This window comes from Pholis gunnellus (genome assembly GCF_910591455.1).
Source record: "Pholis gunnellus genome assembly, chromosome: 12".
Lineage (NCBI taxonomy): Eukaryota > Metazoa > Chordata > Actinopteri > Perciformes > Pholidae > Pholis > Pholis gunnellus.
This window is the reverse complement of record NC_136539.1, coordinates 21,556,936-21,578,283: the sequence shown is the minus strand read 5'-3', so window position 1 is coordinate 21,578,283 and position 21,348 is coordinate 21,556,936. Positions and strand designations below refer to the sequence as shown.

At 41.9% G+C, this 21,348-nt stretch overlaps 3 protein-coding genes across 3 annotated transcripts; all 3 read left to right on the top strand.

Annotated features, from left to right (window-relative positions):
- Positions 1-1,229, top strand: LOC306703633 (trace amine-associated receptor 13c-like; the record flags this gene model as incomplete). The annotated part of the gene is given in 3 exon segments (XM_079169645.1): positions 1-27; positions 29-213; positions 413-1,229. Coding segments are annotated over 3 exon segments (1,029 nt in total).
- Positions 1,230-8,453: 7,224 nt separating this feature from the next.
- Positions 8,454-9,685, top strand: LOC306704162 (trace amine-associated receptor 13c-like; the record flags this gene model as incomplete). The annotated part of the gene is made up of 2 exons (XM_079170392.1): positions 8,454-8,665; positions 8,869-9,685. The coding sequence occupies 2 exons, from the start codon at positions 8,454-8,456 to the stop codon at positions 9,683-9,685; spliced, it is 1,029 nt and encodes a 342-aa protein (XP_079026518.1).
- A 5,847-nt stretch (positions 9,686-15,532) lies between these two features.
- On the top strand, positions 15,533-16,762 carry LOC306703738 (trace amine-associated receptor 13c-like; the record flags this gene model as incomplete). The annotated part of the gene is given in 3 exon segments (XM_079169800.1): positions 15,533-15,559; positions 15,561-15,745; positions 15,946-16,762. Coding segments are annotated over 3 exon segments (1,029 nt in total).
- Between the last annotated feature and the right edge of the window lie 4,586 nt (positions 16,763-21,348).

Here is a 21,348-nt window from a genome sequence, read left to right as displayed (position 1 = left end):
ATGACGAGCACAGCAGCATCTTGTCTTTGTCTTTCTGACAATGAAAAGCTTTGAAGAAGCCGAACTTTGCTTTCCAGAACTCCTCAACTCCTCCTGCAGGAAGGCCATGCGTCCTCACTCTGTATCTATCCTCACTTATATTTTACTGTCCTCCATCTCTCTGCTCACTGTGACCCTCAACCTGCTCGTCATCATCTCCATCTCCCACTTCAAGTATTGAAATGTTTTATCAATTTACAAAACTGGTAACTGTACAAGAAATGGTTGATGGTATAGAACAAAACAACATCTCAGATTTCAGACTGAAAAAGAAATGTTTTTGTGTTTCAGTCAATGCTTTTATCTCTAAATATAATATATATAGTATAAATTGACTACCCATAATGATAAGCATGTTCTCTTATCTCTTCAGGCAGCTCCACACACCCACCAACCTCCTCCTCCTCTCTCTGGCTGTCTCAGATTTCTTCGTTGGCTTCCTCATGTGCTTTCAGATTGTGCTCATAGACGGCTGCTGGTTGCTCGGTGACCTCATGTGTAGTCTGTATTCTGTTCTGGACTATATTATCACCTCTACCTCAGTAGGAACCATGGTGCTCATATCAGTTGACCGATATGTGGCTATTTGTGATCCTCTACATTATCCCAACAAAGTCACACAAAAAAGAGTTAAGATCTGTATTTGTCTGTGTTGGATATGTTCTGCTTTCATTCACAGTCTGCTGCTGAAGGATAACCTGAAACAACCAGGCAGGTATAATTCCTGCTTTGGAGAGTGTGTCATTGTCATTGACTACTTTGCTGGACTTGCAGATCTTTTTTTATCCTTTATTGTTCCTGTCACTGTCATCATAGTTCTGTACATGAGAGTATTTGTGGTGGCTGTGTCTCAGGCTCGTGCCATGCGGTCTCATACTGCAGCTTTCTCTCTCAAGTGTTCAGTGAGTGTAACTGCTAAAAAATCTGAATTGAAAGCAGCCAGGACTCTTGGTGTTGTTGTTGTTGTGTTTCTAGTGTGTCTCTGCCCATATTTTTGTGTTGCACTCACAGGCCAGGACACCTTGTTCAATGCCTCATCTGCTGCCTTTATAATATGTCTGTTCTATTTTAACTCCTGTCTCAACCCTGTGATCTATGCCTTTTTCTACCCCTGGTTTAGAAAATCCATCAGGCTCATTGTTACTCTTAAGATACTGCAGCCTGGCTCATGTGACACCAACATGCTGTAGAGAAACACTGCATGGTGGCTGTAATAAGACAGAACAATGTACTTGGTCATGGTGGTGAGAATTTAGTAACAGATGTAAAAGTCTTGGTACAGTGACCTCTGTATGAACACTATTACATGCAGATCATAAATGTGTCTTTACATTGTGTACTGTTTCAATGCAACACTGAAATCTACTAATACTCTACTCTAGAAAATGTGTTGCCTGACTCCTGTGATGCCAACGTATAACAAATAAGTTGAAGGATTTTTTAACTTTCTTGGATCCAACAGGTCTTTAGTTATACTGCGTGACTTTAATGCATCTCTATCTTTTCTGTTTAGAAAAAGGAGCCTGTCAGCATCCTGTCAAGGGGCCTTTCACATATTTTACAAATGGTCTGCAAAAATATTTTAATTTGTCAAACCTTTTATTGATTATCTCTTTCAGGTTGTCAAACTGTGTTCAGCACCTGTACCTACTTTTCCTCAGTTTGGTTAGCCTATACAGAGTGAGGTGAAATGAAATCAGTTCTCTCTTACGCAAGTTTACAAAATCACTCCAATGTACCTTGACTCTGAAAATAACTCACTAAATATTTATAATTTTTGATCTGCCGCTGTTGGAGGACAACCAAAATGTGAGCCTGCCTCCCTCTCCCCCTCCATCTGTCACAGAAACACACAGATACATTAACTCTGTCTCCCTTTCCCTGTCACACTCTAATCTGCACATCTCTTTATTCTAAGTGCAGTTTTGGTCACCTTTGTCCTGCAGACCAGAAGGCTACCAACTTTGCCTTAGCTGACGTACCAAATTGTAACAATCCTCGCTCTACACAAATATCAGTCAGATTTCATGTTATGTTTGTTTGGTTCACAATAGAAGCTATTTCTGTATTTTATTTCATTGGGTACACAATAAACCCGACCTCAATGCTCTTTCACGCTGTGTTTACACAGAAACACAGATGTCCAAAAACTGAGCTTACAAGCGGGTTTGGGGGCATAACCCCAGAAAAAAATGATTTCCCCGATCTCAATATGTACATTTAAGATGTTTGAAGGGCATGAAGAAATCTGAAAATTAATGTTGACTATGTTTTTAAAAAGTTTTCAAGTAAAAGCTAATTCACACTACTGTTTTCTCTCATTCTCTCTTTTTACTGCCTGTCCCTTGTCACTTTGCCAACGTGTGTACAAATAATTTATTAAAATTATATACGCCTACTCTATTTCATCTTTGTGCTTGAGTTTGCCTTAATTATAGAAATATAATAATGTATTTTATTTGTATAGCGCTTTAAAAGGTACTCAAAGGCACTCTACATAGTAAACACAGAAACAATAAAAGCAATAACAATATAAAAACGTCAGAGAAATTACATTATAACAGTAATAAGCTGAACAAAAACATACATAACTAGCATCACAGGTTAGAAGCAGATTTAAATCGATGAGTTTTAAGTGCAGTTTGGAAAGTGCCGAGAGATGGATAATGTCTGAGATGCTGTTGAAAAGAGTTCCAGAGTGAGGTGTATCAACGGACCCTGACCCCCAAGGTCCGATACGTTGACAGAGTAGGGGGGGAAGGAGATCGGTGTCAGTGGATCTGATGTTGCAGGTGGGAGTGTGTCGGTGCAGGAGGTCCGAAAGGTTTGAAGGGGCTAGGTGGTGAAGGGCTGTGTCCTCTTTCTCCAAAAAGCCTCCTGTGGACAGGTGTTGTAAATTAGCATTTCGCTACAAAACACTTAACACAGTGCATCTGGGCTTTGTGCATAAATGTATGTTACAATTCTAATGCTACTGTGATGTCCATATCAAATAAAATAAACATAAACATAGACATGTACCATGACATCATCTGCTCTGCCTTCCCAGACCACAGGCCCAAGTTGATGATATATGTCTACTGTAGATTCCTTTAAAGGAAGTATCCGAAAAGGAGTGCTGCGGAAGGTTTAGGTCAGATTAGGCGTAAATCTTTAGTGTAGGGAGTATGTTAATTGTGTAAATTAGGAGAAAAACGGATGTGTTAGTGAGAAAACAACCCTCTCTTCTTTTTGGTGCTCTGACCCTTTAAAAGATGTGCTCAAACTGCACACAGAACTCTCTCCATCCCACCGACACTTTGTGTGATGATTGAGTCTTCTCTGTGCGGGGAATGAATACTTTAAAGACAAATTTGTTTTGCTCAGGTTTCCTTGTTTCAGCGTTATAGGACTCACTCTGTACTATTGTATCATTTATCCACCACACTACACACTCTGATTTCTGTAATACAGGAACTAAAATAAAAAACATAAATCCTTGGCATCACCCTCGACTCCGTCGCACTCCAAGCATCCCTACCTACCGAGACAATCCATCGGATCTCATTGCTCATCTCAAATTTTATCCTGGGCCAAATATGCTAAAAATACAACAAATATGAACCCCTTTCGCTGCTATATCACCTAAACTAAGCCATTCTGCACCATCCGGGAAGGTCGATCTTCCTCGTCACACCTTGTCACGACCTGGCTCTGACAGCCATGACCTAAATCAGGGAGACGCAGACAGTTGACCAAACAGTTTATTAGCCCTGGCAAGATATCAATTGGCAATGGTGGTCGCGAACGAGCCATCCTCGTTCCTCCATGGGGTGATAGGAAGGCGCCACTGGTTGCCAGGAAGGCGGAGCCTTATAGTGGGAGCGCACCAGGTCCAGGTGCCTCCTAGGGGTGGGAATTGCCAGAGATCCCGCGATACGATATTATCACGATACTTAGGTCGCGATACGATATTATCACGATACTGCAATATTATCACGATACTGCGATATTATCACGATACTGCGATATAGTGAGTATTGCGATAACATATATTGCGATTTATTACCTTTTTTCAACTGCAAATAATGTCCCCAAAGAAAAACTGTGTCAACATCCATCCATCCATCCATTTTCCTCCGCTTATCCGGGGTCGGGTCACAGTGGCAGCAGGCCAAGCAGGCTGACCCAGACTTCCCTCTCGCCCGCAACATTTTCCAGCTCATACTGGGGGATCCCGAGGCGTTCCCAGGCCAGCTGGGAGATATAATCCCTCCAGCGTGTTCTGGGTCTTCCCCGGGGTCTCCACCCAGTTGGATGTGCCTGGAAAACCTCCAATGGGAGGCGTCCAGGAGGCATCCTAATTAGATGCCCGAACCACCTCAGCTGACTCCTTTCGATGCGAAGGAGTAGCGGCTCGACTCCAAGTTCCCTCCTGATGTCCGAGCTCCTTACCCTATCTCTAAGGCTGAGCCCGGCCACCCTATGGAGGAAACTCATTTCGGCCGCTTGTACCCGCGACCTTGTCCTTTCGGTCACAACCCAGAGTTCGTGACCATAGGTGAGGGTAGGAACGTAGACCGACCAGTAAATTGAGAGCTTTGCCTTCCGGCTCAGCTCTCTCTTCACCAAGACGGTCCGGTGCAGCGCCTGCTTTACTGCTGCAGCCGCACCGATCCGCCTGTCGATCTCCCGCTCCATCTTACCCTCACTCGTGAACAAGACCCCGAGATACTTAAACTCCTTCACTTGAGGTAGGCACTCCGTCCCCACCTGGAGGGAGCAATCCACCGGTTTCCGGCAGAGCACCATGGCCTCGGATTTGGAGGTGCTAACTCTCATCCCCGCCGCTTCACACTCAGCTGAAAACCGCCCCAATGAATGCTGGAGGTCACGATCCGAGGAGGCCAACAGGACCACATTGTCTGCAAATAGCAGAGAGGTGATCCCGAGACCCCCGAACCTGACGTTCTCCAAACCCCGGCTGCGCCTAGAAATCCTGTCCATGAAAGAAACGAACAGGACCGGTGACAAAGGGCAGCCCTGGCGGAGGCCAACACCCACCGGGAACGTGTCTGACTTATTGCCGAGAATGCGGACACAGCTCCTACTGCAGTCGTACAGAAACCGGATCGCCCGTTGTAGCGGGTCCGGCACCCCATACTCCCGCAGCACCCCCCACAAAAACCCCCGAGGGACCCGGTCGAAAGCCTTCTCCAAGTCCACAAAACACATGTAGACTGGTTGGGCAAACTCCCAGAACCCCTCCAGTAGTCTTGCGAGGGTGAAGAGCTGGTCCACTGTTCCACGGCCAGGACGGAATCCGCACTGCTAATCTTGAATCCGAGGTTCGACAAACAGTCGTAGCCTCCTTTCCAGCACCCTGGCATATGCTTTCCCCGGGAGACTGTCAACATGTTTTATCAAATAAGATAAAGTTTTCAGTCTGTTCATCTCACTTCAATCATTTTTATTGCAGCAGAATTGGACTCCGTCGCACTCCAAGCATCACTACCTACTGAGACAATCCATCGGATCTCATTGCTCATCTCAAATTTTATCCTGGGCCAAATATGCTAAAAATACAACAAATATGAACCCCTTTCGCTGCTATATCACCTAAACTAAGCCATTCTGCACCATCCGGGAAGGTCGATCTTTCTCGTCACACCTTGTCACGACCTGGCTCTGACAGCCATGACCTAAATCAGGGAGACGCAGACAGTTGACCAAAGAGTTTATTAGCCCTGGCAAGATATCTAATTGGCAATGGTGGTCGCGAACGAGCCATCCTCGTTCCTCCATGGGGTGATAGGAAGGCGCCACTGGTTGCCAGGAAGGCGGAGCCTTATAGTGGCAGCGCACCAGGTCCAGGTGCCTCCTAGGGGTGGGAATTGCCAGAGATCCCGCGATACGATATTATCACGATACTTAGGTCACGATACGATATTATCATGATACTGCGATATTATCACGATACTGCGATATAGTGAGTATTGCGATAACATATATTGCGATTTATTACCTTTTTTCAACTGCAAATAATGTCCCCAAAGGAAAACTGTGTCAACATGTTTTATCAAATAACATAAAGTTTTTAGTCTGTTCATCTCACTTCAATCATTTTTATTGGAGCAAAATTGGATTGTCAAGCAGACAGACTGACCAACACTGTCATAAAAACCTGTCATAAATGTTGCACCTGACAAACTGAACTGTTTGTATTACAGTCTACATCGTCCAACTTAACTGAATGCAAACGTGTCTATAACTTCTATAAGTACGATATAAGAGTTATATAACTCAGTATAACTTGCGATGCGTGGACGTCGAGGGCAGAGAGCCAGTTATGCGCTGCACTCTCCCCATGAGCCTGGCTGCTGTTAGCAGATTTATGCCCGTTTTGAGGCCAGATTGAGCGTGTGAGCGAAACACTTCACATGCAGGAATCCCGCTAACTGAACGGCAACGCCCATGTTAGAAGCGTTGTCGGTTACAACCACCAGGTTTTTGTCGGCAATCCCCCATTCTCGTGCTGCATTTAGAAGGAGGTCTGTCATGTTTGCCCCGGTGTGACTTACGTGTACTGCTCTAGTTTGGAGAACGAGAGACAGCAGTCGCCAGTCCTCTGTGAGATATTGTGCTGTTATAGTCACATAGGAATCCACTGCGCTTGACGTCAACGCATCGCAAGTTAATGCAACCCTTTCTGCTGAACTCAAAGATTCCTCCACTTTAAGCTTCACTTCTCTGTAGAGCTTGGGCACGGCTGTGTCGGTGAAAAAACGTCGCGACGGCCTTCCTTGTTAAAAGAAAATCCAAAATAAGTCCAAACGTCTGATTCAAACGCGGACAGCGCATTTCTGATTTCTTTTTCTGATTGATATCTCTATCTTTGTTTTGATAAAATTCCTACCAATCACACTGACCCAGGAGCTCTGCTGACCTCACAAGCTGACCTTCTAGTACCAAAAAGTTTATAGTTTATATAATAGAAGATCGATACTTGGCTTCCGTGTATCGATACAATATCGCCACGCAAAATATCGCGATACTATGCTTTATCGATTTTTTCCCCCACCCCTAGTGCCTCCACTTAGGGCGATCACCACCTCTGGTACCTGCTGGCTTAAAGGAACATACACAAGTAACCCAGACAGGGAACCGTCACCGCCTCCGTTCTACAACCACATCACACTCGACGAAGCACACAAACAGAGCTAAAACTGTTGCGGCAGTTCCTCTCCTCTTGGAATAGCATCTCATGCTTTTATGACGACCATATCACCAAGCCAGAAGATATCCAACTATTCAGACGCAGCCCCCTCCATCAGCTTCGGTGGAGGCAAGTGGTTCTCAGCTGAAAGGCTGCACAAATTCTCATCCCTCACCCCTTCTTCCACAGTCTCCTAAATGTATCCTGTCGTCATAGAAGCCACAAGACTGGCCCAACCACCTGTGAATGTTGAGAAGCAGACCACACTATGGAGCACTGCCTTGTCTGCCCTCTACTACACAACCCTCTACTACCCAACCCTTGCAACTCAAAAGACCTTGCAGTGTTCAATAAAAATGCAAAGAAATGGGAAACTGTCATATAACCATCACGCTTCAGTGAAACGAAAAGAAGAAGAATATAAGCCATTCTTTGGGAGAACGAATGGTCCAAGAAGACCATCGCAATCTATCCAGAACACAGCGCCGTCGTAGACATCCTAAATAAAGTTCATGCGGAGGCTCATTTTAGTTTCAGCTCAGCACCAGTTCGGCATCCGAGCCTCCCACATCCCAGTTCACAAAATTTGATTGCCGACTCACTTTCCCGTTTCTTGTACAAGAAATTCAGACTATTGCCACCAGCCTCCAACCCTCTGTCCAATCCGGTCCCACCGTTTTCAGCCACCATCTTGACTTGACCCCAACCTTATCATTAAGGTTCTCAGCCACAGGTCTTCCCCCTTATACCTCACATTAGGGGTGTAACAATACACGTATTTGTATTGAAACATTCGGTACGAGGCTCACGGTTCGGTACGCATTATGAATATGTTTGAATAATACTATTGTATTTGGAAAATGCAGAAGCTTAAATTGTGGGAAATATAATGTTGTCTCCGTGGAGCCACCGCGTTCAACATGGCAACCCACCCAACGTAACAGACAACGTGCTGTCTGACACTCCCACCACGGAAGGAAATCATTGTACTCTGCTGAGGCACGTGTGTTCTGGGAGAGGCACGCTATGCTAAACTAGCTTAGCAGGAAAATCGACAGCAGCACACATACAACAAACTCTCAGACAGGGGGAGGTGAAATACATGGAATAGCCCAATGAAGGTAGATGAAACCGTAAGTCACTCCCACTGAGAGAAAGTTGTCACCAGAGTTAAAGAGCAAGGAGTCATGTGGAGGAAGAACAGAGATTAATCAGTTGTATGACGAGCACAGCAGCATCTTGTCTCCTCTTTCTGACAATGAAAAGCTTTGAAGAAGCCGAACTTTGCTTTCCAGAACTCCTCAACTCCTCCTGCAGGAAGGCCATGCGTCCCCACTTTGTATCTATTCTCACTTACATTTTACTGTCCTCCATCTCTCTAATCACTGTGACTCTCAACCTGCTCGTCATCATCTCCATCTCCCACTTCAAGTATTCATATGTTTTATCAATTTATAGAACTGGTAACTGTACAAGAAATGGTTGATAGAACAAAACAAAATATCAGATCTCAGACTGTAAAGGAAATGTGTTTGTGTTTCAGTCAATGCTTTTATCTCTAAAATGTAATATATATATATATATAATATAAATTGACTACCCATAATGATAAACATGTTCTCTTATCTCTTCAGGCAGCTCCACACACCCACCAACCTCCTCCTCCTCTCTCTGGCTGTCTCAGATTTCTTCGTGGGCTTCCTCGTGTGCTTTCAAATTGTGCTCATAGACGGCTGCTGGTTGCTCGGTGACCTCATGTGTATTCTTTATTATGTTCTGTACTATATTATTACCTCTGCCTCAGTAGGAACCATGGTGCTCATATCAGTTGACCGATATGTGGCTATTTTTTATCCTCTACATTATCCCAACAAAGTCACACAAAAAAGAGTTAAGATCTGTATTTGTCTGTGTTGGATATGTTCTGCTTTCATTCACAGTCTGCTGCTGAAGGATAACCTGGAACAACCAGGCAGGTATAATTCCTGCTTTGGAGAGTGTGTCATTGTCATTAACTACATTGCTGGACTTACAGATCTTTTTTTTACTTTTATTGGTCCTGTCACTGTCGTCATAGTTCTGTACATGAGAGTATTTGTGGTGGCTGTGTCTCATGCTCGTGCCATGCGGTCTCATATTGCAGCTTTCTCTATCAAGAGTTCAGTGAGTGTAACTGCTAAAAAATCTGAATTGAAAGCAGCCAGGACACTTGGTGTTGTTGTTGTTGTGTTTCTAGTGTGCATCTGCCCATTTTTTTGTGTTGCACTCACAGGCCAGGACACCTTGCTCAATGCCTCATCTGCTGCCTTTGTATTATGTCTTTTCTATTTTAACTCCTGTCTCAACCCTGTGATCTATGCCTTTTTCTACCCCTGGTTTAGAAAATCCATCAGGCTCATTGCTACTCTTAAGATACTGCAGCCTGGCTCATGTGAGACCAACATGCTGTAGAGAAACACTGCATGGTGGCTGAAATAAGACAGAAAAATGTACTTGGTCATGGTGGTGAGAATTTAGTAACGGATGTAAAAGTCTTGGTACAGTGACCTCTGTATGAACACTATTACATGCAGATCGTATATGTGTCTTTACATTGTGTACTGTTTCAATGCAACAATGAAATCTATGACTACTCTACTCTAGAAAATGTGTTGCCTGATTCCTGTAAGGCCAACGTATAACAAATAAATTGAAGAATCTTTAGACTAATATAGAAATAGTTTTATTTGTTTGGATCCAACAGGTCTTTAGTTATACTGCGTGACTTTAATGCATCTCTCTACTGTTTAGAAAAAGGAGCCTGTCAGCATCATGTCATGTGGTCTTTCACAGATTTTACAAATTGTCTGCAAAAATGTTTTAATTGGTCGACTTTTATATTGATTATCTCTTTCAGGTTGTCAAACTGTGTTCAGCACCTGTACTTCCTTTTCCTCAGTTTGGTTAGCCCATACAGTGTGAGGTGGAATAAAATCAGTTCTCTCTTACGGAAGTTTACAAAATCACTCCAATGTACCTTGACTCTGAAAATAACTCACTAAATAATTATAATTTTTGATCTGCCGCTGTTGGAGGAAAACCAACATTTTTAAATGGAGCCATAACCACTCTGTATTCTTTTGGGGATCCCAAACACAGAAATGAACTAAATTTAGAACCCTGCCCTCCGAATGGACAGAGATAGTATGCAGTGGACACATCACTAGTTCAATATTAAAGTTAACAAGATCAATGAATGAAATTTATTTATGAATGAAATGTATTGATACAGTGCTTAACAGTCACAAAGTGCTTAACAGAGCAGAAATTTAAAAGCATAAAAAACACAATGTGGCCATAGGGCCAATAATTTACATATACACATAAAAACAAAATGAAATAAAACATTTTTTAAAAGCAGAGCTACCCAAATGCCAGTCTAAAGAGGTGCGTTTTGAGCAGGTTTTTAAAAATGTTTTCAGAATCTGCAAGGCTAGAGTTGCTACTGATACAAAAGCTCGGTCACCACGGGTTTTAAAGTGTGTTCGTGGAACTGACAGAAGACCTAGTGCGTTTGACCTGATTGAAGATGACTCATCCAAACTTATAACAATGTAAAGATTGAAGTGGCTGACTTGCAGTTATGTAATGTAAAGGAACAAGTGTAAATGTGTTTGCTTGGTTTCACTGTTAAGTGTGACAGGTCGTAATGTGAGTATATAATCAGCAGGTAAAAGTTTCAATGAATGATACCAACTTTAATATTAGAATATTCACTGTTATAATAATCACTGCGTGTCCCTTTCTCTGTCACCTGTCTCTCCTGCCAACATGAATAAAAACAATTTACAAAAATTACATACACCTCTATTTCTTTGTACTCGAGTTTGCCTGAATTTGACAAATTTCTCCCAAACAGCATATGTACATTAACAAAATGCGTGTTTTTAATAACCTACATTTATACAATACTATATTATTACAATATAATTATGCTCGGTGTATGTTTTGTTAAATTGAGCTTATAGTTTCCACTGTTTAACCTAAATAACATATACATTTCTGTGGTAATAGCACTTTTAATTTGACCTGGTGATTTTCTATTTGTGTAGAATAGCATGATTCTAATCCTATCCTGGTACAGTGAGCAGTACCTGGTCTCATCTCCATCACCTTCTCTCTTTATTTTTCTCTCAATCTTCTCATCTTGTCTCTTATCTCTTCCCTTTTCAAAGCTGAGATTAGATTGATGGTCATTTTACTTGTGTCTCAGTGAAGAAAGTAAACACATGTGGGCTATATAGGGGGTGAATTGAAACTAACTAGTGTGCATCACTGGATACTGTTTAATACAGCACAACCACACAGAAGCTATTGGTCAGTTGATGTCTGTCTAGGGATGAATGGCTTTGAACTACAGGCTGTTATCTAGCTTTGCTTGGATTCAACTGCATGTCCATTATCCTCAAATTGATGGCATGATCAAATAACCACTGAGTTGAGTAAAGATAAGCACAAGATCATCAACTTCACGAAATCAACACCCACATACACACAAACACACAATCGAGCAATAACAACAAACAGATAAGCACTGTAATCTTGGCATTGTACAACAAGTTTGCCGCACCAAGTTCAAGTTATCTTTAGTGGAAAATACAGAGGTCTGGACCCCGGTGATCTAAATGGTGGGAACCAAACTCCTGGAGAGGAGACTTATCTGGAAGGACTTTTTACTTCTGCTGGAGGTCTTCAACACATGGGCAATGATAGAGGAACCTGAAGGGGGGTGACTGGGATGAATCGCTTGCCCAGTCTGAACATCAGTGCTGCTTTGTTACTGGACTTCTGTGCCAGTTTAAAACAGGTTAATATTTGAACATGTGTTTAAGCATGAATACGGCCATCTCACGTGGTTCTGGTGAGTAATGTAGTGTGAAAACCACAACGACTTCTTTATCTCATCCAGGTTCATGGCATAATAGTGACTAAGCTGTAAACTCCCTTCTTCTTGTCCTGGTCACAACTATCCTAGTCTATAGACTATAGATTGGCCATAAGATACACCAGTTTAGAGCATAGGGTGATTCATGGGGTCACTTGGTACTGGAACACTTGTGGAATCCGAGTGTGCCATCTTAAACGGCTTTATTGTGTATGCAGCTGCCACATGGACTTGTCAGTGCCAGTTGTGGCAGCAAACTAAGAACCAAGGAAGCCAATAGGGCTTAAAAGGTATGGGTTGAATAAAAAAGTTTTTTTTACTGAAGCAAAGCTTCAGTACACAGTAATTCAGTACAAATTGAGGCAAAGTTATCCAAAATCACAAGGCTAAGGCAGTGTCAAGAGATACAAAAGTAAAGTCTAATACCGATGTGAAATACACAAGAAAAAACTCTGGAACACTTGACTGGGAAATACTAAGACAAATGGGCAACAAAGAAGATGAGCACGTAGACTGAATACACACAGGCAGTAGGGTAAGAAAGGAAAGGTGCGAATAATCAGGGCAGTGCAGGCAAACAATCAGTTGGGAAACACACAAGAACAGGAAATTAACCTATCCTTGAGTACGAAAGATCATGACACTTATGTTTCTTCTTGTGTCCTCATTAGCAACTCTGCTAATACCTTTCATAAAGAAATCCAAATATGTCTACAGATGATTATCTAAATAACGTCAACTATAGAATGTTTTACTTGATTCCATAGCACCTGCAAAAAACAAAATCTCAGCACGCCTTGGCTAAATAAAAATACCAGAGGATTAAAAGTCTGACCTCCAAGTCTGACGACATGGTTCTCTCCAGGAAAACTGTGTATTGCTGCCTTGGGGTTAGGAGTAAGTCATTGCCCCAAGCAGTGGTTCATTGCCCCAAGCGAGGGAGTTCAAATATTTCGGGGTCTTGTTCACGATATAGGGTAAAATAGAGCATGAGATGGATAGGTGGTTTGATTCTGTGTACCGAATCGTTGTAGCTAAGAGGGAGCTGAGCCAGAAGGCGGATCTCTCGATTGACCAGTCTGTCTATGTTCCGAGCCTCACGTAATGTCATGAGCTTTGGGAAGTGACCGAAAGAATGAGATCGCGGATACATGGCGCCAAATTGAACATCCTTAGTAAGGTGGCTAGGCTCAGTTTTGGAGATAAGATGAGGAGTTCAGGCATCCAGAGTGAGCTCGGAGTAGAGTCGCTGCTCCTTCACGTCGAAAGGAGCCATCTGAGATGGTTTGGGCATCTGGTCAGGATTCTTCCTGCCTTTACCTGGTAAGAAACTCAGAACACACGAGAGGGATTAAATACTTTGTCTGGCTTGGGAACATTCCTAAACTACAAACTGAGGCCACCCCTATGATTTGTGAGCAATTTTTGTCTTTCTTTACAAACAAAACAAATTGAAATTAAGCTCCAGGTGTCTCAAGGGGGTTTTCTAAAGTGTTGGTCACACTATTGTATTTCCTAAATAATTCCCTGTCCATTGGCTGTGTTCCCTCATGCCTCAAGCATGCAGAAGCTTTGACCATCTGGATTTTAAAATGTGGACCCATTTTTAAATGACCATTCTTAGCAAAAATTGAAAGAGAAGGTTGTCAAATTTCCCATCATGGGTGATACCTCTTCTGTCGCAATTCTGACCTGTGGTGTTCCCCAAGGCTCCATCATTGACCCCTTGTTCTTACGTATCTATACATGCTGTCACAGGGACATATCAGACTTGTGGACAATATTCAATATCAATATTATGCAGATGACACGCAAATGTATGTCCCATTTTAAAGGAGGGAAGAAGGCAATGTTCATCAGATATTATCTTGTCTGTCAGAAATAGAAATTCCAAACAACGTATAATCCTATTATAAAAAAACAGAAGAGAAAAAATACAAATGTTTAACTTGCAGCCAGAAACCTAAATGTTATGTTTGACTAAAACCTTTCTGATGAAAAGGAAATTACAAAATTAATTCAATCATGTTCATATCAGTTGAAGACCATCTCAAAAATCAGGTCTTTCCACTGTTGATGTGATCTCGAGAAAACCACTTAATGCTTGTGTTTCATCCCGGTAAGATTATTGACAGGCACTGTATTTAGGATTAATCCTAAAAAGCATCTCAGGCCTTTAGCTGATCGACTTATAACTAATACCAGATGAAAAAAATCATCCAATCCCTGTTTTAGCCTCCCTTCCAAGGTTATTAGTACATTTTACAATAGATTTAACCTTTTGAAGCAATTCCCGGTTCAGCTCCTAGTTACGTTGATGAATTGCTGCCCCCCTATGAGCAGAGCAGAGCCTAACATCCACAGGCAAGGCTCTGCTGGCTGCACCTAAGTCTCTAAGTGGGCTTTTGCAATCATTGCCACTCAGCTCTCAAAGTCCCGACCTGAAGATCTGAAACTTTCAGAATCAGTTACATGTTTCAAACAATGCAAAAGGTCAAACACATTTTCAGTGTGTGTTGGGCTTCACCCGGGTTGTCGCATGTTACTAATTCTGTTTTTGATTTTCATGGATAGGAGCTCAAGGTGCAGCCGGGGTTAAGAGAGTGTCCAGTTTGTAGACCTTGTGTCACAGGAGTTCAGGACAGGACTCAATACCAACCACAAGACAGGAATCAGGTACAGAACAGACTTTATTTTGGACAGCGGACTAGTTCGGGTAGGCTCATCCAAGCTGGGAGGTGTGTGCGTCCCAGGAGGTGAGTAATGGGATCAGGATCCGGTGTGTCAACCTGCAGGCGGTAATCAGTTTTCGCAAAATCCCGACAAAAGACAGATGACCAGAAGGAAGATCAATTTAAATGTCGGAGCAATTGTAGGTGGAAACCACAGCATGTGGCCAACAGTAGATATGTAGGGGTTTCCTGACTAGTGATCAGAGACAACTATTAAGGTGGGCCAACAGGAAATCAGTGACAACTTGAGGGGCTTTTGTTCAACGACACGACAGAAGCTATCTAGTTAAACCTCTTTACTGCAAAAAGTTTGAACAAATCAAAAATTCTATATCTTATACAGATTCAGGGCATAATAGAAACCAATAGCTGTACTATCTCTTCTTCTTGTCCTGCTCAAAACTGTCCTAAAAACGCACCTCTGGCTCGGTTGTGATGTGCCATGATGTCCCCCATTGAAGAACATGATGGAAATTGTGATTGTTTAGAAAAAAAAGTTAAAAAGAGAAGAGGGAGGTGAAATACATGGAATAGCCCAATGAAGATAGATGAAACAGTAAGTCACTCCCACTAAGAGAAAGTTGTCCCAAGAGTTAAAGATCAAGGAGTCATGTGGAGGAAGAACAGAGATTAATCAGTTGTATGACGAGCACAGCAGCATCTTGTCTTTGTCTTTCTGACAATGAAAAGCTTTGAAGAAGTCGAACTTTGCTTTCCAGAACTCCTCAACTCCTCCTGCAGGAAGGACATGCGTCCTCACTCTGTATCTATGCTCACTTATATTTTACTGTCCTCCATCTCTCTGCTCACTGTGACTCTCAACCTGCTCGTCATCATCTCCATCTCCCACTTCAAGTATTCAAATGTTTTATCTATTTATAAAACTGGTAACTGTACAAGAAATGGTTGATGGAACAAAACAAAATATCAGATCTCAGACTGTAAAAGAAATGTTTGTGTTTCAGTCAATGCTTTTATCTCTTTATATAATATATATATATATATAGTGTAAATTGACTACCCATAATGATAAACATGTTCTGTTATTTCTGCAGGCAGCTCCACACACCCACCAACCTCCTCCTCCTCTCTCTGGCTATCTCAGATTTTTTCGTTGGCTTCCTCATGTGCTTTCAGATTGTGCTCATAGACGTCTGCTGGTTGCTCGGTGACCTCGCGTGTAGTCTGTTTTATTTTCTGGACTATATTATCACCTCTACCTCAGTAGGAACCATGGTGCTCATATCAGTTGACCGATATGTGGCTATTTGTGATCCTCTACATTATCCCAACAAAGTCACACAAAAAAGAGTTAAGATCTGTGTTTGTCTGTGTTGGATATGTTCTGTTTTCTTTGACAGTCTGCTGATGAAGGATAACCTGGAACAACCAGGCAGGTATAATTCCTGCTTTGGAGAGTGTGTCGTTCTCATGAACTACATTGCTGGATTTGCAGATCTTTTTTTTACTGTTATTGGTCCTGTAACTGTCATCATAGTTCTGTACATGAGAGTATTTGTGGTGGCTGTGTCTCAGGCTCGTGCCATGCGGTCTCATACTGCAGCTTTCTCTCTCAAGTGTTCAGTGAGTGTAACTGCTAACAAATCTGAATTGAAAGCTGCCAGGACACTTGGTGTCGTTATTGTTGTGTTTCTAGTGTGTCTCTGCCCATATTATTGTGTTGCACTCACAGGCCAGGACACCTTGTTTAATGTCTCATCTGCTGCATTTGTAACATGTCTGTTCTATTTCAACTCCTGTCTCAACCCTGTGATCTATGCCTTTTTCTACCCCTGGTTTAGAAAATCCATCAGGCTCATTGTTACTCTTAAGATACTGCAGCCTGGCTCATGTGACACCAACATGCTGTAGAGAAACACTGCATGGTGGCTGTAATAAGACAGAAAAATGTACTTGGTCATGGTGGTGAGAATTTAGTAACAGATGTAAAAGTCTTGGTACAGTGACCTCTGTATGAACACTATTACATGCAGATCATAAATGTGTCTTTACATTGTGTACTGTTTCAATGCAACAATGAAATCTATGACTACTCTACTCTAGAAAATGTGTTGCCTGATCCCTGTAAGGCCAACATATAACAAATAAATTGAAGAATCTTTAGACTAATATAGAAATAGTATTTTTTTTTGGATCCAACAGGTCTTTAGTTATACTGCGTGACTTTAATGCATCTCTCTACTGTTTAGAAAAAGGAGCCTGTCAGCATCCTATCAAGTGGCCTTGCAAAGATTTTACAAATTGTCTGCAAAAATGTTTCAATTGGTCGACCTTTATATTGATTATCTCTTTAAGGTTGTCAAACTGTGTTCAGCACCTCTACTTCCTTTTCCTCAGTTTTGTTAGCCCATACAGTGTGAGGTGAAATGAAATCAGTTCTTTTATTTAAAACCATGTCAGTGGGCATTACTATAAATGACTATATTATACATATATATATATATATATATATATATATATATATATATATATATACATACATGAGAATCAAGTTAAAAGTTTCAATGAATGATACAAACTTTAATATTAGAATATTCACTGTTATAATAATCACTGCTTGTCCCTTTCTCTGTCACCTGTCTCTCCTGCCAACATGAATAAAAACAATTTATTAAAATTACATACACCTTCTCTTTTTCTTTGTACTCGAGTTTGCCTGACTTTTACAAATTTCTCCCAAACAGCATATATACATACGCAAAATGTGTTCACATTTTGTAATATTACACTATAATTATGCTCGGTGTATGTTTTGTTAAATTGAGCCTATAGTTGTATAGTAGTCCACTGTATAACCTAAATAATATATGTATTTCTGTGGTAATAACACTTTTAGTTTGGCCTGGTGATTTTCTATTTGTGTAGAATAGCATGATTCTAATCCTATCCTGGTACAGTGAGCAGTACCTGGTCTCATCTCCATCACCTTCTCTCTTTATTTTTCTCTCAATCTTCTCATCTTGTCTCTTATCTTTTCCCTTTTCAAAGCTGTGATTAGATTGATGGTCATTTTACTTGTGTCTCAGTGAAGAAAGTAAACACATGTGGGCTATATAGGGGGTGAATTGAAACTAACTAGTGTGCATCACTGGACACTGTTTAATACAGCACAACCACACAGAAGCTATTGGTCAGTTGATGTCTGTCTAGGGATGAATGGCTTTGAACTACAGGCTGTTATCTAGCTTTGCTTGGATTCAACTGCATGTCCATTATCCTCAAATTGATGGCATGATCAAATAACCACTGAGTTGAGTAAAGATAAGCACAAGATCATCAACTTCACGAAATCAACACCCACATACACACAAACACACAATCGAGCAATAACAACAAACAGATAAGCACTGTAATCTTGGCATTGTACAACAAGTTTGCCGCACCAAGTTCAAGTTATCTTTAGTGGAAAATACAGAGGTCTGGACCCCGGTGATCTAAATGGTGGGAACCAAACTCCTGGAGAGGAGACTTATCTGGAAGGACTTTTTACTTCTGCTGGAGGTCTTCAACACATGGGCAATGATAGAGGAACCTGAAGGGGGGTGACTGGGATGAATCGCTTGCCCAGTCTGAACATCAGTGCTGCTTTGTTACTGGACTTCTGTGCCAGTTATAGATTGGCCATAAGATACACCAGTTTAGAGCATAGGGTGATTCATGGGGTCACTTGGTACTGGAACACCTGTGGAATCCGAGTGTGCCATCTTAAACGGCTTTATTGTGTATGCAGCTGCCACATGGACTTGTCAGTGCCAGTTGTGGCAGCAAACTAAGAACCAAGGAAGCCAATAGGGCTTAAAAGGTATGGGTTGAATAAAAAAGTTTTTTTTACTGAAGCAAAGCTTCAGTACACAGTAATTCACTACAAATTGAGGCAAAGTTATCCAAAATCACAAGGCTAAGGCAGTGTCAAGAGATACAAAAGTAAAGTCTAATACCGATGTGAAATACACAAGAAAAAACTCTGGAACACTTGACTGGGAAATACTAAGACAAATGGGCAACAAAGAAGATGAGCACGTAGATTTAACCTTTTGAAACAATTCCCGGTTCAGCTCCTAGTTACGTTGATGAATTGCTGCCCCCCTATGAGCAGAGCAGAGCCTAACATCCACAGGCAAGGCTCTGCTGGCTGTACCTAAGTCTCTAAGTGGGCTTTTGCAATCATTGCCCCTGAGCTATGGAAGTCCTTACCTGAAGATCTGAGACTTTCAGAATCAGTGAGATGTTTTAAAACAATGCACAAAGTCTAACACGTTTTCCGTGGGTGTTGGGCTTCACCCGTGTTGTCCAGTGGCGGGCCGTGCATTATATACCTGGGCCTTCACTGCTGAAATACCACCTTATAACCACATGATGGCACCACAGCAAGGGTTATTATTCGTTTCTTGGGCTGTCACTGTATAACGTTACGTATTTGTATTAAACCGTTCGGTACGAGGCTTACAAACCGAACAATACGTTTGAATAATACTAGTGCATTTGGAAAATGCAGAAGCTTAAATTGTAGGAAATATAATGTTTTCTGCGCTCACTAGGAGACAGCGGTCTGTGTGACCTCTGAACCGGAACAAAAGCAGCTGTGCCCCCTAAGTGTTCTGGGAGGCTAGGCTAACTAGCTTAACGGAAAAACAACAGCTGCAACACGCATTCTGCTACACACTCAAGGGCCATTCAGATGTTAGAAGTAAAAAAACAAACCAGTTGACTTACCAAATGCTGATCACATCCTCTTTTCTTTGTTGACGAAGAGTTTAATCCCACAGTTAAATCCCAACTCACAAATCCGTTTAGCTTCCAGTTTCAGCCATTGAGTGTTAAAAAACAAAGCTAGGTAAAAAAAAAAAAATCTACACCAAGTAAAATATATCATAATTTCATGTATCTTTCAATTTGAACTCGTCTTACTACTCCGACTAAGCCTCTGCTGTAAATTTTGTTTCAAAATAGTCACGTGCTCGCCCACTGACCAATCACAGCACAGAATCTCACTACAGCGCTGCTGCTAATGCTGACGTAGTTGTAGGCCTGCAGGCTGCTCTGGCGCGTCAAAGAATGTTAAACTAAAGATCTGATTGGTTGAAGACTATGCCAATCAACAATATCGTCCCCATTCACTTAAACTGAACATGGAGGCACTTGTGAGTCTGCAGGCCTGGGGCCTCTCTTCTTACCCAGAGACACAGAGGTGAAATCTGATTGGATAAAAGCTCTACTTAAAACCAGCTGCACTGGAAGCAGAGCAACTGAGGAACACAGTAGCTGTGCAATGAGAAAATAAGATAATGGGAACAATATTTGTATAAATTATGATACATGTAGTGTATTTAAGAAAAATTATTAAATTATAAAATAGCTATAACTTTGTGATTCTGTTTAGGCCAGCAGAGAAGGCTTTGCAGGCCCTGACGGCCCGCCACTGGTGTTGTCTCTTGTTACTAATTCTGTTTGTGACTTTCAGGGATAGGTTCTCAAGGTGCAGACGGTGTTAAGAGTGTCCAGTTTGTTGACCTTACTTTTCTGCTCTTTGCAGATGATGTGGTTCTGTTGGCTCACATAGATGGAGCAGCTCAGGACATAGAACAAGTGGCCAGAATCACAGAAGGCACCACACAAGAAGACTGCCCGCAGGCTTTAAGGTTTTAATTAAACAGAACCTCCAGACGGCTTGGAGAGGAGAGTCATTGGCAAAACCAAGTTACAGGAGAATCACGAAAACAGGAAAACCCGTTCTCACAATTTGTCAAATACAGACACTTGGTCAGTGTTCCTCAGCATGTGATACCAATGCACACGTTAGCATCTGTATGTGACACCAGGCTTTAAACTACAGCCTAGGCCACACTACACAACTTAAGCCCTGATTTCCGTCACACAAACTGTTTTTGGAGCTCCCCAACAAAGACCCAACGTAAGAGACAAATCTGTGTTGGCTCAGCAGATTCACATCGGTGCTTGAGTGCTATGTGTGAACTGTTCAAAGATGTGAGCCGGGAGGCTCGCCAGGGCATTGCAGACTAATTTCACATATCTTGCACAAAGCTAAGAGTTTAAAACAGGTTAATATTTGAACATGTGTTTAAGCATGAATACGGCCATGTCACGTGGTTCTGGTGAGTTATGTAGTGTGAAAACCACAACGACTTCTTTATCTCATCCAGGTTCATGGCATAATAGTGACTAAGCTGTAAACTCCCTTCTTCTTGTCCTGGTCACAACTATCCTAAAAAGGAAAATTTGGCTGTGTTGTGATGTGCAGATTATGATGGAAATTGTAATTGTTTAGAAAAAAAAGTTTAACAGTGAAGGTGGAGGTGAAATACAAGGAAACACCCAATGAAGATAGATGAAACAGTAAGTCACTCCCACTAAGAGAAGTTTGTCACCAGAGTTAAAGAGCAAGGAGGGATGTGGAGGAGGAAGGATTAATCAGTTGT